Below are 18,929 nucleotides of genomic sequence, written 5' to 3'. Positions count from 1 at the left end.
TCTTTGAATCATTTTATATTCTGTATCTAGCACAGTATTGAGTATATGGTAAGCATTCTGCAGAATTAAATTGGTAAAAAGTCACCTAAGGGCATAGAAAAACTTTTGAGAAACAATTTGTAAATGTGAGTCAAATACCATAAAACTGTTTACATTGCTTTGACCCAATAATTTTACTTTAGTGAATTTATGCTGAGTCTTAAATACTGAGGCTTATGCACAAAGCTCTTTATTGCAATGTTATTTGCAATAACAATAATTAGTAATAATTAGTTTTGTTGAGTATTTAGATAAAGCATATCTTAACACATTTACTGAAAGAAACATGCAGCCAATAAAATGATGCTTGTCAAAATTAGATGGCAATGTGGAACATTCATATGATATAATAAAACTAAAAAAAGGCTGATATAAAATTTGTGTGTGGTGGAGCTGCAATCGTGTAAAAATTAAATACACATACCTAGAAAAAGTAATGCTGGCATAGCTTGTGTTTGGATGGAACTACTATTGGTAATTTTTGTTTCTTTAATTTTTCAAAACTACACATCTTTTAAAATGAAACTGCTGAATTTAGCTAAACATCCAGTTGTTATGTTAGAAGCTAGTTGTGTTGAACTGAACCTTTCTTTTCTCTCCCCAAACCATTTTCTATGTAAATATACTCATGATGTTTAATTGGCCACAAATAAGAAACCAGTTGGCTGAGGTAAAACTTTAATTAATATAAACCTCGCTAACTGAAGATTAACATATTTTCACAGATCTAAGATTCTTATGAAATAAAAAGCCCTAAATGAATAGCAAGTTAGGTTTTTTTTTTTCCAATATGGCTGACTGGAGACATTGGATACCAGTTATCCTTAGAAAGAAGACTTGTGATGGCTCACGCCTGTAATCTTAGCACTTTGGGAGGCCGAGGTGGGTGGATCATTTGAGGTCAGGAGTTTGAGACCAGCATGGTCAACATGGTGAAACCCCGCCTCTACTGAAAATACAGAAATTAGCTAGGCGCAGTGGCAGGCATCTGTAGTCCCAGCTATTCAAGAGGTTGAAGCAGGAGAATCACTTGAACCCAGGAGGCAGAGGTTACAGTGAGCTGAGATGGCATCACTGCACTCCAGCACGGGAGACAGAGAAAGACTCCATTTAAAAGAAAAAAAAAGAGAAAAGGACTCAAAGTTACAGTTGAAAAATTAGAATTTCAAGAGGAAAGTGCTGGACCATAGTGGAGAACTTGCCAGAAGCAGCTAGGGCACAGAAAATCAATGTACCAGGAAATGGCCATACTTCTTAAAGCAATCTCTGAATTCAATGCAATCCCATCAAAATATCAATGCTATTTTTCACAGAATTAGAAACAATACTAATATTCCTATGGAACCAAAAAAGAGCTCAAATAGAAAAAACAACAAAAGAAAGAAGCTAGAAACAACATATTCAAATGATACTACAAGGCTATAGTAATTAAAACAGCATGGTACTGATATAAAAAGATATATATATAGAATGGAATACAGTAGAGAACCCAGAAACAAATTCACATGCCTACAAGCAATTGATCTTTGACACGTTGACAAAAACATATACTGGGGAAAGAATATACTATTCAATAAATGGTACTGAGAAAATAGGATAGTCATATGCAGAAGAATTAAACTGGACTAGTATCTCTCATTGTATATAAAAATTAGCTCAAGATGGATAAAAGACTTAAACATGAGACCTTAAAACTCTAAACATTCTAAATGGAAACCTAGGAAAAACTCTTCTAGACATTAGCCTACAGAAATAATTTATTACTGAGACTTAAATAGCAAATGCAACAAAACCAAAAATAGACAAATGGAACTTAAACTACAATGCTTGTGCACAGCAAAAGAAATATTTAACAGAGTAAAGAGATAACACACAAAATTGGAGAAAATATTTGCAAATTATGCACCTAACAAAGGGCTAATATCCAGAATCTATAAGGAATGCAAACAACTCAACAAGAAAAACCTAACCCCGTCAAAAAGTGGTCAAAGAAGATTTTTCAAAATAACTTAAAGCAGAAACACCACCATTTGACCCAGCAATCCCATTAGTGGGCTTATATCTAAAAGAAAATAAATCATTCTACCAAAAAGACACATGCACTTGTAAGTTCATTACAGCACTATTCACAACAGTAAAGACATAGAATCAACCTAGGTGCCGATCAGTGGTGGATCAAATAAAAATTGTGGTATATATACACCATAAAACACTTTGCAGCCATAAAAAACAAAACCAAAAATGAAATCATGTCCTTCGGAACAACATGAATGAAGCTGGAGACCATTATCCTGAGCAAATTAATGCAGAAACAGAAAACCCAATAGTGCATGTTCTTACTTATAAGAGGGAGCTAAACAGTGGGTACTCATGGACATACAGATGACAACCATAGACACTTGGGATGACTAGAGGGAAGAGGGCAAGAGAGAGACAAGGGTTGGAAGACTTCCTCTTCTGTACTGTGCTGAGTACCTGCATGATGGGGTCAGTTGTACCCCAAAACTCAACATCATGCAATATACCTACGTAACTAACCTGCATATGTATGCCCTGGACCTACAGTAAAAGTTAAAATTATTTTTGAAAATTAACAAAGAACATAAACAGATATTTTGCAAAAGGAGACATACAAATGGACAACAAGCATATGAAAAAAATGCTCAATGTCACTAATCTCAGAGGAATGCAAATTAAAATCACATTGAGATATCATCTCACGTCAGTCAGAATAACTATTATTCAAAGTCAAAAAATCACGGATGTGGAGAAAAGTAAATGCTTATGCACTGTTAGCAGAAATGTAAATTGGTATGACCTCTATGGAAGATAATATGGAGATTTACCTAAGAAGTAAAAATAGAACTACCCTTTGATCCAGCAATCCCACTGTGGGTATCTACCCAAAGGAAAAGAAATCATCATGTCAGAAACTTACCTGCATTTGAATATTTATTGCAACACTATTCTCAATAGCAAAGATATGGAATCAACACTAGTGACCATTAATAAATGAATGAATAAAGAAAATGTGGTTATATATCCATGGAATGCTGCTCAGCCAAAAAAATGAATGAAATAATGTCTTTTGCAGTAAACTGGATGGAACTGGAGGCCACTCTCTTAAGTGAAATCACTGAGAAACAGAAAGCCAAATACTGCATGGTATCACTTACAAGTGGGAGCTAAATAATGTGTACACAAGACAGAGAGTGGAACAACAGATACTAGGCACTCAAAAATATGGGAGAGTGGAAGGGGAGTGAGGAATGAGAAATTACTTAATGAGTACAATGTACACTATTCGGGTGATGGTTACACAAAAGCCTAGATCTCACCAGTATGCAATATATCAGTGTAACAAAACTGTACTTGTACTCCCAAATCTATATTAAAAAAAACAATTAACATGTTAGAATTTTTTATTATGCAATTATTGGGCATTGTTTCCTAGAAGTAAGCATGTAACAAATGGCAGTTTTTTTGATAAGCTGATTTCATTTCACTTCTGATATATATATATATATATATATATATATATATATATATATATAGTATAATTGTATATAATATTATATATAATTATATTTGGAGTTGCATATAATAGCTGATATGTAATATATGAAATAAAAATAATTAAATTAACAGAATTAATGTAACAAAAAAGTTAACAAAGCTAAATTGCTTGGTTAAGTCTATGAAATAGTCAAATTGGTTTACTTCAACAAATTCAGTTCAGAATATACCAGAAGCTCATTATTTATTTCCAATTACAATGATTTTTATAAATATAAACATTTATATATAATTGATAATTTAATGAAAAAGTAAACTTTTGCTTCTTTCACTATTGTTTATAAATAACAAAACATGAAGAAACCTTTTCGAGAAATTTTTTCTCCCTCCAAATGCAACTACTGAGAAATTCTATATAAAATAACTGATGGAATCATAGTTATTTTATGACATACACATGCAATGACTATTAATTTTACTTTTTCATGGATGTTCCAAACCAATACTTTAGTTAAAATGTTTATTGTCTGAAGCTATGTCATCCTTAACAAAAACCTTACCATTATCGACTTCAAATGTTAAAAAGATTGAGTATAATAGTTAGGCTTATATAAAAAAATTGAAGCTTTCTCCAACAGGCTTTTTTTTCTTTTTTAAAACACACATGATTTTTCTTAAAACAGCCTGTTTGTGGCTTATTTTAATTTCATATTCAGATGTAGATTTGCCATAACAACACACACTGCCTAGTCCTTTGATGTGTACAACTTACAAAAACAACCAAATTTCGAAGTTGGTTGTCATCATGAACCCTGAAGATAAGCATACTTGCTATTTTCTAAGGGAAAGCAACTCATGATTTCATTATGAGAAGGTTAAAAAATACTTTTTTTTGTCTGACCATAAATTATTTAAAACATTAATTTTATCTTTAGGTTTTGTTTGTTGAGTTTGGGTGGATAAATGGAGTTAGTTTTGTGTGAGTTTTATTAATACAATGTAGTTTGTATTAATAATAGGAATTTTCAATGAATGTTTTAGAACAGCAAATAGGATGCATTAATCTCTCCTAGTGTGTCACTGTATTTAAGATCATATAATAAATATTAAATCAAGTGAAAATCATTTCTGATAAATATTCAATCAATCAAGCAATATTTATTCAAGGCCTACTGTAGACTAGCCGCTGAGGTAAATTGGTAACCTTGTTGGTTCTAAATATTATTTCCATCAGTAGATTTTATAGATAAGCAATTTAAAAATAAACATTAAAATAACTTACCTTTGGTTCCTTGAACTTGGAGGAAAATCCAAAAAACAAAAATAGCTCTTCTAATTTCCAAATACATTCTGGCTTTTGGGCATTGGTAATTCTGATAACAATCACAGAACAACCTCAAATCCCATTAAGAATAACAGAAACGTGAAAAATAATTAAATATTGATACCCGCTGATTGAGGATAACCTTCTTGGTTTACCTTTATGAGCGTGGTAATTTATGAAGAACATGTAGCAGTGTCTGTTTCTGGGATAATCTGCTTGTCTTTCCCTTAGGTGTAATCTCTGCTTAAGGGCCAGCTGGAGGAACCTTTATCTCATTAACCTTCTGGAGGAGCATCTGTCAGCCTAGCTCCAGGACCCTGAATGCCATTATAAACAAGTGTCTACAGACACACTTTTTTCTTAGTTATTCACCTGTTACAGTGACACAGAGAGCCAGGGGAAGTCCTGCCAAGCAGAGAATAAGGCTGACACTTAGGGTAGATGTTTCCAAAATGACATGAACAAGAAACCTCCATTAAAAGAGCTTAATTTCTATCCCTGAAAGTGTATAGTTATTCAATATGTATTAGTCTCTGCAGGTAGTGAAGCTGTCTCAATTCTCTTCTATGTTCTGCTTTATAAATTGCTTTTGATTTGGAATTACATACATGTGGCTTTTTTGATTTAAGGCTGGTTTTAATTTTTAAAATCTGTATGCACAGAGTTTAAGGAGTCAATTATTTTTTACAAAGTTTATGAGAAAAAATTCTGCCTTTCTTCTACCCATACTTCCTTTCAAAGGGGAGCCATTTTTACTTCATTAAGCTAATTCTTTTAGTAGCCTCATTTGCACTGCTAAATATCATGCCTCTATTACCATTTTGGAGGTTTTCACTTTTAGATATTATCAAATAATGGATGCTGAGAATAACTTTACTTCCATACTCACCTTTTCCACTCACCATAAACATCTTTCTATCCGTCTACATCAGTGTTATTGTAGTTTCAGTTTTGAATATTTGGTTTTACATTATTTTGACTATATACATGCTGCGTATTCCTGAGCCATGAAACACACTGTAATTACCACTGTGTATTGAGCTCTTGTGTTGTGGATAGACATTGTTCTTAGAGATGTCCATAGATTACCCATAGATTTCTCAATATGATGCTGTAAGTACTATTAATATTATCTCTTTAAAAGTATATGTGGCAGAGCCAGGATTTGAACCCAAAGAGTCTGGTTCAAAAGCCTATACTCCTTTTTGTTTTTATTTTTGAGATGGGGTCTCACTCTGTCACCCAGGTTGGAGTGTGGTGGTGTGATCATGGCTCATTGGCTCATTGCAGCCTCAACTTCCCTGGGGTCAGGTGATCCTCCAACCTTAGCCTCCTGAGTATCTGAGACTGTAGGTACATGCCACCATGCCGGCTAATTTTTTGTATTCTTTTGTAAAGATGGGGTTTCCCCATGTTTCCTGGGCTAGTCTTGAACTTCTGGGCTCAAGTGATCTGGCAGCCTTGGCCTCCCAAAGTGCTGGGATTATAGGCGTGAGCCACAGCACCTGACCAAGAGCCTATATTCTTCATCACTATCCATCTATGATACTTTTGGGAATTGTCTCATTGTTTTTTTTTTTTTAAAAAAAACCTTTTCTTAGTTTCTAAATACAAAATAATAAATTACCCCCAAATGTTACCCTGGATATATAAATCTCTTCATATAGTTAAACACTTCAGATAGTTTCTGTTTCCCAGAGCTTTCTAACCCTCTCCAGTCTGTATTATTTAATTTCTTGTCATTGTTTACAGCAGTCATCAGGGGATTGCTGTTCACAATCATATTGAGGGTTCCTTTAGCCTCTCTCTTGTATTGGATTCTGTGATTTCTGGATCCTGTATTGTCTCTTTCTTAATCTCTTGTTTTAGCAGAGCACATGCTGTAGTACATTACTGAAAGTTTGTGGTCAATAAATTTAAAATCTTACACGTTTGAAAATGGTTTCCATCTATCCTCATACTTGGTTGATAGTTTGGCTGGATATAGAATTCTAGGTTGAAAATAACATTCACTTAGGTATTGAAAATGTTGGCTGTAGAAATTCTAAAATTTTATTACTGTGGTCTTCTTTCTCATGGTTTGTTGTGGCTTTATACTTAAATTCCTTAAACATTATTTTCTTGGGGCATGCAGAGTTGGTCAAAGGTAATAGATTTTTAGGTCTTATCTTCAACTACAGATTATTTTTGTAATATTTAAAGAAAATTACCATCAACTGGTATAGAATCCTACTTATAATAATGTATCTGAAAATGAGAAATGAACTCGGTGAAAGCCATATCTATTTTTACATAACCATATGTAGGAAAAATGATATGAGAATGCAATAGACTAGATACACATTTACACATAAATATTCCTAAAATGCATTCATATTAGCTGAGGAAATAATTTTCTCTCGGTTTGCTATATAGCTTTATGTTATACTAACGTTTCTAACCCTGTCGTGAAGTATTTCTTCTTTCTCTAGGAAAGAAACCAACAATTTCAAGTTCTGAAAACAATTTCCTCCTAACAGTCTCCTTAGTGAAATGTGTTGCTTAAGAAAAATATAGGATAGACTAATTTGTGTTCAAGAAGATATCCTCTATCATAGATATGAATATAAAATTATTTAATTTGTTTTTAAATAACAGATATTTAAAAGTTTCTCTTGGTGGCAGTACCTTATGCCTTTTTCTCCACTTTTGATGAAAAATCTGGGAAACTAGTGTTGATAACTCCCACTTAGAAAGCAAGTAAGAATGACAAATATTCATTATTCCCAAGAAAATGCTTTCTGGGACCATCAAGTTGTTTTCTAATTACTATTGTGCCTAATTATGGGTCACTGTTAATTAATCCAGAAGTGCTTCTTCAAGGTGGTTGTCAACTATAACTATTATTCTTAAAGAGGTAAGCTTTCCCCTTTATTTTCTGGAAGAATTTCAGTGGTGCATTTAAAATGTACAAGGTAGGGTAGAAAAGGCACTATATTCTTCCAGACATATTTCTTCATCTGAAATCTATAAATACAAATAATAAGTTTTATATTAGTCCGTTTTCACACTGCTATAAATAACTACCTGAGACTGGGTAATTTACGAAGAGAAAAAGCTTTGACTAACAGGCAGGCCTAACAGGAAGAATGACTCAGGAGTCTCAGCCAACTTACAATCATGGCAGAAGGCAAAGGGGAAACAAGGCATGTCTTCTTATGGTGGCAGGAGAGAGAGAGCAAGGGGGGCAATGTCAGACTTTTAAACCATCAGATTTTGTGAGAACTCACTCACCATCATGAGAACAGCATGGAGGAAACCGCCTCCATGATCCAAACACCTCGCACTGGGTCCCTCCCCTGAAATGTGGGGATTACAATTTAAGATGAGATTTGGGTGGAGGCACAGAGCAAACCATATCATGTTTACCAAAATGAATTAGTTAATATCACAAAGAAATGATTTAATTGAAATAGATACAATTTTTTGAGTTCCTATTAAATACCAAGCTCTCAATTAGGTGCTTTATATGCATTTATGTGACATTTTCCTAGCACCCTTGTGAGGTAAGCACTATTTTTTAAATTTTTAAATAGAGGTTTTTTTATTTTTTGTAGAGATGGAGTCTCACTCTGTTGCCCAAAGTGGTCTCAAACTCTTGGATTCAAGTCATGCTCCTGTGTCGGCTTCCCAGAGAGTTGGGATTACAGGTGTGAGCCACTGCACCCAGCTCGTAAGTACTGTTTTTATTTACATTTCACAGTTGAGAAAACTGATAGTTAGAGATGGTGGGTACATTATTCAACTATGAAGCTAATAAAACTGAAGCAGGTTTTCTACTCAAGATCTTTCTGCTTTCAAAGCCTGTGTTCTCTCTGTTGTCCCTCACTATGTTCCCTCTATGGGAAAAACATGCTGAGCAAGTAACTGATACTGATTGGACAAATTAACACTGAACAGAAGAGAAGCCATGAAAAGGCAAGGTGTCCCATCAAGTGTTCACTGTTTACATTGTTTTTTTCCTTCACATTACACCTACTAACTTAAACATATGTAAAGTGGTTACACAGAAATCTAAAAGTTTTTGTCTCTGAAATGGTGTAGCCTTTTCTTTGGTAGTAGGACTAATGTCCTCTTGCTGTTTCTAGGTTTCTCTTTGTTCACATTATATTGGTTGTTGATTTGTCTCTCCAATCCAGGCAGGCACAGGGGATTCTTGATACATTTCCATCACCATCAAAATGTGTGATTAATCATGAGTAGTTGAACTTCTCCTAGAAGGAACCAGCACTAGGAGGGGCAAATAGGCACTGTCATACATATTAAATCTGTAATCTGGAGGGAATAGGTTGTATTAGTTATGAAAAACCCTAATATCTTCATCTGTATTTCTGGATATTTTTAAGAAATGCCTTTCTTGCTAATAGAAGGTTCACTCTGCGTAGCTCAGTTTTCCCGTCATTATTAATCGTAACTTAGAAATCAGGGATATAATGCACAGAAACACAACAGTAACATTAATTGGAATGTCATCTAAGGTAGGATTCCATCCCTTGAATTTACCCTCTGGATCCATCTCACTTTCGTTGTCAGCAAAAGACTGTAGGATTAAACAAAAAGGGATTCCTCAGACATAGTGAGGAAAGAAGAGACCCGTGGAACCTACCAAAAGCTGGCTGCACTAGAGCAAAAATAAAGGGAGGCAATGATAAGGCCTCAAGATGACAGTTTTAGTGAGGATGAGATTGATAGCAACCCAGATACAGAGGACCTACGTTGTTATTTCTCATTATTTTCTCAGAGACCTCTTTACTGAATCCTAGTGTGGGAAGGCTGAATAATCCCATCCTCTTGTGGAGAAATAGCAGGTTAGCCTTCCTCCAAGGGCTCTTAACATAGAGCTCTTTCCTGTCTCGCTTCCTTGCCCCTCTCCAAGTTCTTGGTAATAAATACAGCAAATACAGAATGAACTGATCTAGTCCATTGGTAAACATCATCATAAGCCACAGACTAGAAAAACACACAAGCAGGCAATTAAAAAAAAGTCTTAAACGTGTCAATCTGCGTGTATTTTGAAATGCCGATTTTTCAAAAATAATTAGCCGCAACTGCTAAGGAAATCCACATGTTTGGTCTCAGCAAGTTACATATATTCCCTTCTATATGTGGTTGAAGAAGTCATGATAAATGTTGCATATTCTAAGAGCACAGTGACTTGAATTGAGAGACATTAAAACCCAGTTTAAATGATGCTACTGAAATATCTTTGTGGCTTGCATTCCTCCAGTTCTTATTGTCTGAGAACTTAGGCACACGGCAAGGAAGTATGAATGATCAGCAGGGTCAAGGGTTTCAAAGAGAATCAAGAAGACGCGTGCTGAGCAAACTCTGCCGGAACTGTGATAGGGAGAAATCTGTTACCTTTGGGAGGTCATTTCAGTAGCTTAGTGGGGGAGGAAGTCAGCCTGCAGTGCATTACAGTGTAAGTGGATGGCGAAAAAGAGGCGGTGAGTGAGATTTCTTTTTATATAGTCAAGCAGCAAAAGATCAGAGAGAATTAGTTTAATCAGCTAGTCAGGAAAAAACACAAGCCTATTTTAGAAGAGGATTGTTTAGAGGCAGAGCAAGAGGCATGGTGAAAGTGTATTTGTAGCACAGTTAAGGGAGGAAGAGAGAGAGAGATCGAGATTGAGATCAAGATCTGCTAGTGCAAGATTTTGTCTGCTTAACAAGCACTTGCATAAAAAGAAGTTTATGAATTGCTTCACTTTGTAGGACTCAAAAAAGTGTTAGAGCATGAAACACAAAGACATATGCTCTTGCAGGGGCACACAATCTGAAAGTGATATAGTGCATATAAACATAACGAAATGGGGTTACCAGTTCAGTACCTTTCAAAGTGATGCCGTATGAAAAATGCTAGCCAAAGCACTTTAATCATAGTAACAAATATTTTTGAGTTTTTAGATGTCTTTAATTTCTATATTAACCATATTAGGTGACTACTATTGTCATGTTGCAAATGAGGACATTAGAGCTAAGGAGGTTAAGGAAGTTCTTACCATTTCATAGCTAATAAGTGATTTAAGCACAGTCTCTGATCACAAGTTAGAATCCTACACTTATTAACTGTCAGTAAAAATGAGTGAAATGCATGATCTGAAGTCTCAAATAGACATTCAGCAAAGAGGCCACACTCCAAAGATGGCTACTATAATCATCGATGTCTTTTAATTCCAATTAACACCAGAGTTTTAAATACTAGCATAATGAAGGATAGAAATGGGCATTCATTGGTGAAATTAGTGGCTTGTTAATTAGATAATGGAAATGGGTATGTACTAAGTGAGATTAGAAATAGTTAAAATTTGTGAATTGGTTAAAATATTTTAGAAGGATTCCCTGTTCTGACACAAGTCTAGTGTGTCGCTCTTCAGTTTTATGATGAAGTTGGACGCTCGTTCCTCGAGAGTCCTGTGGCCTAGTCATCTCTTTGGAGGATCCTTGGTAACTGATGATGAAAATGAGGCCACTTAAATTTGCGTATAGACTGTTTTGCATTTATACCAAAGAAAGCTCATGTAATGCATGGTTGGAAGGACTTCAATTCTTTTTTGAAACCAAACTGGGATTTTATTGAACCTACAGAATAGGTGATATGGTCTATTTGAGGACTGCTTACTAATGCTTGCTAATTTAATAATAGTTTGCATGTGTAGAAGATTTTTCTTTGATTCTTTCTTTTACTGAAACCTGGTAATAAGGTTGTAGGAGAGTAGCTACCTCTAAACCACTTTCAACTATTAGTACCCATGTAACCTACTAAACTCAACCTATTTGTATTTACCTAAATTGGCCTAGATCAATTTAACACATAACTTTGTTAGTTTTCTCTATAAATTAACTTTTCCAGTTTACAAAAAATTCCATTTCTCACCTTTTAATATTAACATCCTAATGATTTTCTCCCCAGATTTCACCTATCTGCCCTCTAGTTTTACTGAGAAAATTGGTATAGTCAGGAAGTCCTACCAGAGCAATCAGGAAAGAGGAAGAAATGAAAGACATTGAAATAGGAAAAGAAGGCAACTTGTCTCTCTTCATTGATAGTATAATAATACACTGAGAAAAGCCTAGACTTTGCCAAAAGGCTCCTGAGATAGATAAATAACTTCAGTAAAGTTTCAGGATACAAAATCAATGTACAAAAATCAGCAGCATTTCTGTACCCCCAAAGCATTCAAGGTGAGCACCAAGTCAAGAATGTATTCTCATTTACAATAGCCATGCACACAAAAATGAATCTAGAAATACATCTAACCAAGGAGGTGAAAGATCTCTACAAAGAGAACTATAGAGCACTGCTTAAAGAAGTGAAAGATGACACAAACTAATGGAAAAACATTCCATGCTCATGGATGAGAAAAACTAATATCGTTAAAATGGCCACACTTTCAAAGCACTCTACAGATTCAAGGCTATTTCTATCAAAATATCAATCTAATTTTTCACAGAACTAGCAAAACTATTCTAAAATTCATATGGAACCCATAAACAGCCCAAATAGTCAAAGCAATTCTAAGTAAAAAGAACAAGGCCAGAGACATCACATTATCTGACTTCACACTGTAAAGATAGTAACCAAAACAGCATGCATGGATACAAAAACGGATGTATAGACTGGAACAGAATACTCCATTAAAAAGTAGGTAAAAGAAATGAACAGACACTTCTCAAAGGAAGACATACAAACAACCAAGAAACATGTGAAAAAATGCTCCACATCACCTAATCAGAGAAATGAACATCAAAACCACGATAAGATATTATCTCATACCAGTCAGAATGGCTATTAGTAAAAAGTCAAAAACAACAATGCTGGTGAGACGGTGGAGAAATGGGAACACTTACACACTTTTGATGGGACTGCAAATTAGTTTAGCCACTGTGGAAATTAGTTTAGAGATTTCTCAAAGAACTTAAAACACAGCTACTATTTGACCCAGCAATCTCATTGCTGGGATTTATATCCAAAAGAAAATAAATCATTCTACCAAAAAGATACACGCAGTTGAAAGTTCACCAGAACATTATTCAAAACAGCAAAGACATGGAATCGCCCTAAGTGTCCATTAGTAGTGGATTGGATAAAGAAAATGTGGTACATATATACTGTGGAATGCTATGCAGCAATAAAAACAATGAAGTTATATCCTTTACAGCAACATGGATGCAGCTAGAAACCATTATCCCAAGTGAATTAATGTAGGAACAGAAAACCAAATACTGTATGTTGTCCCTTATAAAGGGAGGTATAATACTGGGTACTCATGGGCATAGAAATGGTGACCATAGACACTGGGGAGTACTATAGGAGAGAGTATGAGAAGGGGCCAATAGTTCAAAAACTAACTTCTGGGTACTCTGCTCACTATTTTGGTGACAGCATCATTTCTATCCCAAACCTCAGCATCATGCAGTATACTCATGTGAGAAACCTGCACATTTACCCCCTGAATCTAATATAAATTTGAAATTATTTTAAAAAAATAAATAAGAAAATAAGTGTAATCAGAGGGACAGTCCTTCACCTTTCCTCATCTTCCATCATCAACTGTTAACCATTAACCATCAACTATTAACCTAGATTTGGTATTTATCATGTCTATACATGTTTATATACTAATGCAAAAACATATATTTGTATTGTTTTTATGCATTTTCAAATGTTAAATAAATAATATATTGTACATGCCATTTTATAAATTACTTCTTTGGTCAACATTATGTTCTTGAGATTTATTTATATTAATATATTAATTTATTCATTTCAATTTTGTTTAATATTTTATTAAATAACTGCTGTTGATTTTATTCTCTATTGATGTACCCATCAATATACAAATTTCCATTGCTACCAATGATAAATGAGAAGTTCCTATTTCTCTACATTCATGCCAACACTTGAATTGTCAGACTTAAATTTTGCCAAACTGATGATTTTAAAATTGTGTCTCATCATAATTTGAATTTGCATTTCCCTATGTCTTAGTCTGTTCTCATGCTGCTATGAGGAAATACCCAATACAGGGTGACTTATAAAGAAAAAAGATTTAATTGACTCACAGTTCTATGTGGGTAAGGAGTCCTCAGGAAACTTACAATCATGGTGGAAGGGAAAGAAAACACTTCTTTCTTCACAAGGCAGTAAGAGAGAGAAGTGCCAGCAGGGGAAATGCCAGATGATTTTAAAACCATTAGATCTCATAAGATCTCACTCAGTATCATGAGAACAACATGGGTTACCCACCCCCATGATCCAATCACTTCCCACTAGGTGCCTCCCATGACATGTGAGGATTATGGGAATTGAAATTCAAGATGAGATATGGATGGTGACATGGCCAAGCCATATTATTCCACCCTCAAATCTCATGTCTTCACATTTCAAAACATAATCATGCTTTTTCAACAGTCCCCTAAAGTCTTAGGTCATAACAGCATTAACCCAAGTCCAAGTCCAAAGTCTCATCACAGACAAGGCAAGTCTCTTCTGCCTGTGAGCTTGTAAAATAGAAAACAAGTCAGTTACTTCCGAGATTCAATGAGGTTAGAGGCATTGGGTAAAAACGCACATTTCAAATGGGAGAAATTGGCCAAAACAAAGGGGCGATAGGCTCATGCAAGTCCGAAATCCAATAGGGAAGTCACTAAACCTTAAGGTGCCAAAATGATCTTTGACTGCATGTCTAACGTCCAAGTCATGCTGATGCAAGAGGTGGGCTCCCATGGCCTTAGACAGCTCCACCCCTGTGGCTTTGCAAGGTACAACCCCCCTTCCAGCTGCTTTCATGGGCTGGCATTAGGTGCCTGTGGCTTTTCTAGGAGTACAGGGCAAGCTGTCATTGGATTTGCCATTCTGGGGCCTAGAGGACAATGGCCTTCTTCTCACAGCTCTATTAGGCAGTGGCCCAGTGGGGACTTTGTATGGGGACTCAGACCCCACATTTCCCTTCTACATTACCCTAGCAGAGGTTATCCATGAGGGTTCTGCTCCTGCAGCACACCTGTGCCTAGACATCCAGGCATTTCCATACAACCTCTGAAATCTAGGTGGAGGTTCCCAAACTTCAATTCTTGTCTTCTGTGCACCCATAGGACCAACACCATGTGGAAGCTGCCAAGCCTCAGGGCTGCTCGCCACTGAAGCAGTGGCCTGAGCTATAACTTGGCCACTTTTAGCCACAGGCGGCAGCAGCTGGGACTAAAGTCCTTAGGCTGCACAGAGAGTGTGGGGGTGGGAGAGATCCTGGACCCAGCCCAGGAAAGCATTTTTTCACTCCTGGACCTCCAGGTCTGTGATGGAAGGGGCTGCCATGAAGGTCTCTAACATGCCCTGGGGACATTTTCCCCATTGTCTTGGTGATTAACATTTGACTCCAAGTTACTTATGCACATTTCTGCAGCCAACGTGAATTTCTTCCCAGAAAATTGGTTTTTCTTTTTGACTGCATTGTCCAGGCTGCAAATTTTCCAAACATATGCCCTGTCTTCTCTTGAATGCTTTGCTGCTTATAAATTTTTTTTTCTGCTATATACCCTAAATCATCTCTCTCAAGTTCAAAGTGTGACAGATCTCTAGGACAAGGGTAAAAAGTCTCCAGTTTCTTTGCTAAAACATAGGAAGTGTGACCTTTACTCCAGTTCCTAACAAGTTCCTCATTTCCATTTCAGATTACTTCAGCCTGGTCTTCTTTTGGCTAAAGACATTTAACAGTTCTCTGGGAAGTCCCAAACTTTCCCACATTTTCCAGTCTTCTGAGCCCTCCAAACTGTTCCAACCTCTGCATGTTACTCAGTTCCAAAGTCGCTTCCACATTTTCAGGTATTCCTATAGTAGCACCCAACTCCTGGTACCAATTTGCTGTATTAGTTGGTTCTTATGCTGCTATGAAGAAATACCTGAGACTAGATGTTTATAAGAAAAAGAGGTTTAATTTATTCACAGTTCTATATGGCTGGAGAGGCCTCAGGAAACTTATAATCATGGTGGAATGGGAAGCAAATGCTTTCTTCTTCACAAGGGAGCAGGAGAGAGAAGTGCCAGCAGGGAAATGCCAGATGCTTATAAAACCATCAGATCTCATGGAAGCTCACTCACTATCATGAGAGTGAGTGAGCTTCCATGAGATCTGATGGTTTTATAACCACACCCCCAGCCACTTCCCGCCAGGTCCGTCTCATGACACGTGGGGATTATGGAAACTACAAGGTGAGATTTGGGTGGAGACATAGACAAATCATATTACTCTGATATCTAGGAATATAGAACAGATTTTCATATGTGTATTGGTTTTGGTTTTTCTTTCTTTCAAATTGCCTATTCATGTCTTTTGTCCGTTTGCCTTAGCATTATGAATGAATAGCTCACCATTTCTCCCCTGCCTTGTAATGCCATGTGTATCTTATATTGTTTCCTAGATCTCTATGTTGTCTTATGGGTTTGATAATTTACTTGTGTAATTCTCTTATTTACTGTAGTTTTGTAATAAAATTTGATATCTGATAGACCATATCTCCCAGTTCTTTCTTCAAAGTATTTGTAGAAATTTCTAGTTCTTTGTATTTCCATATTAATTTTAAGAATATTATGTCAAGACCATGAAAACCCTTAAGACATTTTCACTAAATTTTGTTTTGTGAAAATTTGCGGAAAAAATTGGACAGAATTGAAATATTTTTATCTTGAGTTTTATTATCCCTAAATGTGGCATATATTTCATTTCTCTCCAACTTATTCTTATCAGGCTTCTTTTCTCAACAATCCATTGAATCTGGTTTTATTGCCAGGATCATGAATAACCTCAGCTTGTCAAATCCAGTGGCCACTTCTCTGTTTTTTCCTTGCTTGACTCTTCAGTAATCTGAAGGTTTTTCTACCAGCTCAGCATCTCTATAGTCTCAGTTTAGATGTCACCTCTTTAGAAAGTTATTTTTCCATTGTGCAATTTGTAGTTGACATACAGTGACTTCCTCCACATAACTTTGAATTCTTTTTTTGCTCCTTCCCTCTCTTCTGGTTGAATTTACATACCCCTCATCTCTAATATGACCTCTGTCAACATCCTGACTTATCTTACACCACTTTCTCTTTTGCTAATTATGTTTTCCTTTTCCTTTTTCCAATACATCAAACTGGTCCTCAAACTACGGACATCTTACTTACTTTTTTCTCTGTCTAGGGCTCTCTTGTCTTAAAGATATTTGTGTGATTCTCTCCTCACCGGCTGTCACCTCCAAAGAGGACTTCCTTGACAGCCCAGTCTGAAACCACTCTCCAGTTATCACCACACAAACCCACTGTATTGTTTAAAAAGTTTGGCCTCTGATTAGAAATTATCTTGTTTTTGCATTTGCTTGTTTATTACTAATTTACCCCTAACCTCATCTCACAGAATATATGCTACATAAGAGTAGTAACCTTCTTTATTTTGTATACATTAATACTCAGAACACTGCTTAGCCCAGAGTTGGTGTTTAACAAATATTTAAAATGAAATAAGTGAATAAAATAAGCCACACTGTAGCCTAAGACTTATGAAATCCATAGTCATTTATTAAATGAAAACACTATTATCTGTGAACTGACAGGAAGAAAGGATGTAGGTCTCATGTCTAACAAAATAAATTATTATAGTTGACATATGGCCTTGATAAGTTAACAAATAATTGTTTATAAATAGATTTGAATGAATGAAATATAAATCATTATACTAGATATGAAATAATTTTCAAATAAGAATATATATACACACACACATAGGTAAGTTTTATATTTACTGTTTATACAAATAAGTGAAAAGATAAAAGATTAACAAAATTAAGATAAGGGCAGATTAACCTGAAATAAAGTTAATACTCCAAACTCAAGTAGAGTAGTTGAAAAATTCATTTCTAAACATTCCAGCAGACCCTTCAAAAGGAAACTTTGATAAGTTACTTGATTCATGTCTATAAGATAAAACAAGACAGTAGATCAGGGGAGACTGAAATGTTTTTGAAGTTGAATCCAGAGAGACTTCTTCCATGGTTTGTCACGACATAGTCTTTATCAGTAATATTTGCATATCTAATAAGATGTGGAGTACCTTAGAGCTCTTCCTTATAACATTCCCCAATAAATATTGCAATGCCCAAGGGTAGGTGAGTAATTGCTGCTATGAAATGAAACAACCATATAGCTTGGTTCTTCAGTGATCTGGCTCAGCAGAGTCTTGTAAGAATGACTTTTTTTCTAAAAAGGATGGATGGAAAATTCTTCAGGAAACCCTGTGTGTCATTTTCACAAATGATCATATGATGGCATCGGGCAGAAGAAAATCTGAAGTTATGTTTTTTGACAAGTACTGAGAGTGCAGATATTTGTGTTGTTGAAAAAAGAAAAACAACCCATGTGAAACAACTATTGGCTAACTTGAGAATAGGTTAACATTCTTTTATGAAAAGTGAAGCACCTAATGAGGATCTATTCCTGATTAAAAAGCTACCTCCAGTAAAAGAAAAATCAGGGCTCCTTTTACAAAGCAGTCCTGGTTCTGGTCTGACAAAAGAATGAATAGGTAACTTACCCCAGATTTACCTCTGCACCACAGGAAATGAGTACGTACTCATAATCATACATCCTGCATACATTCTTCACTGGGATCATGAAGCTAAGGTACAGGTCAGATGTATCATCACATATTCAGACTTAAGCAGTTTTAGATACTTGAGCTTTAGTTAGGCCCACAAGTAACTGGACCCTGGCCAAGGTGTTGTATCCTTGAGTCAGATCTTCCTAAGCAATATTAGCTCCTCCTGGTTTCTGCAGGCTCGGAGGTCTTCTTCTTTTTTCAAAGACTCCTTAAATACTGCCTGGGTGGCACATTGTTTTCTCTGGTTATTACTAGCTAACATTGGCTTGTTCACTCATTCAACAAATATTTATTATTCTTCACAGGGTATCACATCTTTAGGCACAAGATAGTTATGTTTTGTGATTTCCATTAGACAACCAACTTGTATTGTTGTA

The 18,929-nt window shown here is 35.6% G+C and overlaps 1 protein-coding gene and 1 long non-coding RNA gene across 3 annotated transcripts in view; one reads left to right on the top strand and one right to left on the bottom strand.

The window, feature by feature from the left end:
* The window catches only part of IMPG1 (interphotoreceptor matrix proteoglycan 1), a 147,202-nt gene extending 142,075 nt beyond the window's left edge, over positions 1–5,127 (bottom strand). The window contains exon 1 of one of the 2 annotated variants that reach the window (XM_032275469.1): positions 4,838–5,127. In XM_032275469.1, the coding sequence (XP_032131360.1) occupies positions 4,838–4,904 (67 nt within the window). In that variant the 5' untranslated portion in view covers positions 4,905–5,127. The remainder of the gene's footprint in view (positions 1–4,837) is intronic. The other variant, XM_032275468.1, reaches the window with a different exon arrangement.
* On the top strand, positions 1,927–12,596 carry LOC116549708. The gene is made up of 3 exons (XR_004268020.1): positions 1,927–2,023; positions 10,200–10,207; positions 12,575–12,596. It is a non-coding gene; the product is annotated as an uncharacterized LOC116549708 (long non-coding RNA).
* Positions 12,597–18,929: the final 6,333 nt, after the last annotated feature.

The sequence above is a fragment of the Sapajus apella genome, unplaced genomic scaffold (genome assembly GCF_009761245.1).
Source record: "Sapajus apella isolate SASKATOON/1434 unplaced genomic scaffold, GSC_monkey_1.0 scaffold6, whole genome shotgun sequence".
NCBI lineage: Eukaryota > Metazoa > Chordata > Mammalia > Primates > Cebidae > Sapajus > Sapajus apella.
Note: the sequence above shows the minus strand (reverse complement) of the source record. Positions and strands in the feature narration are given on the sequence as shown.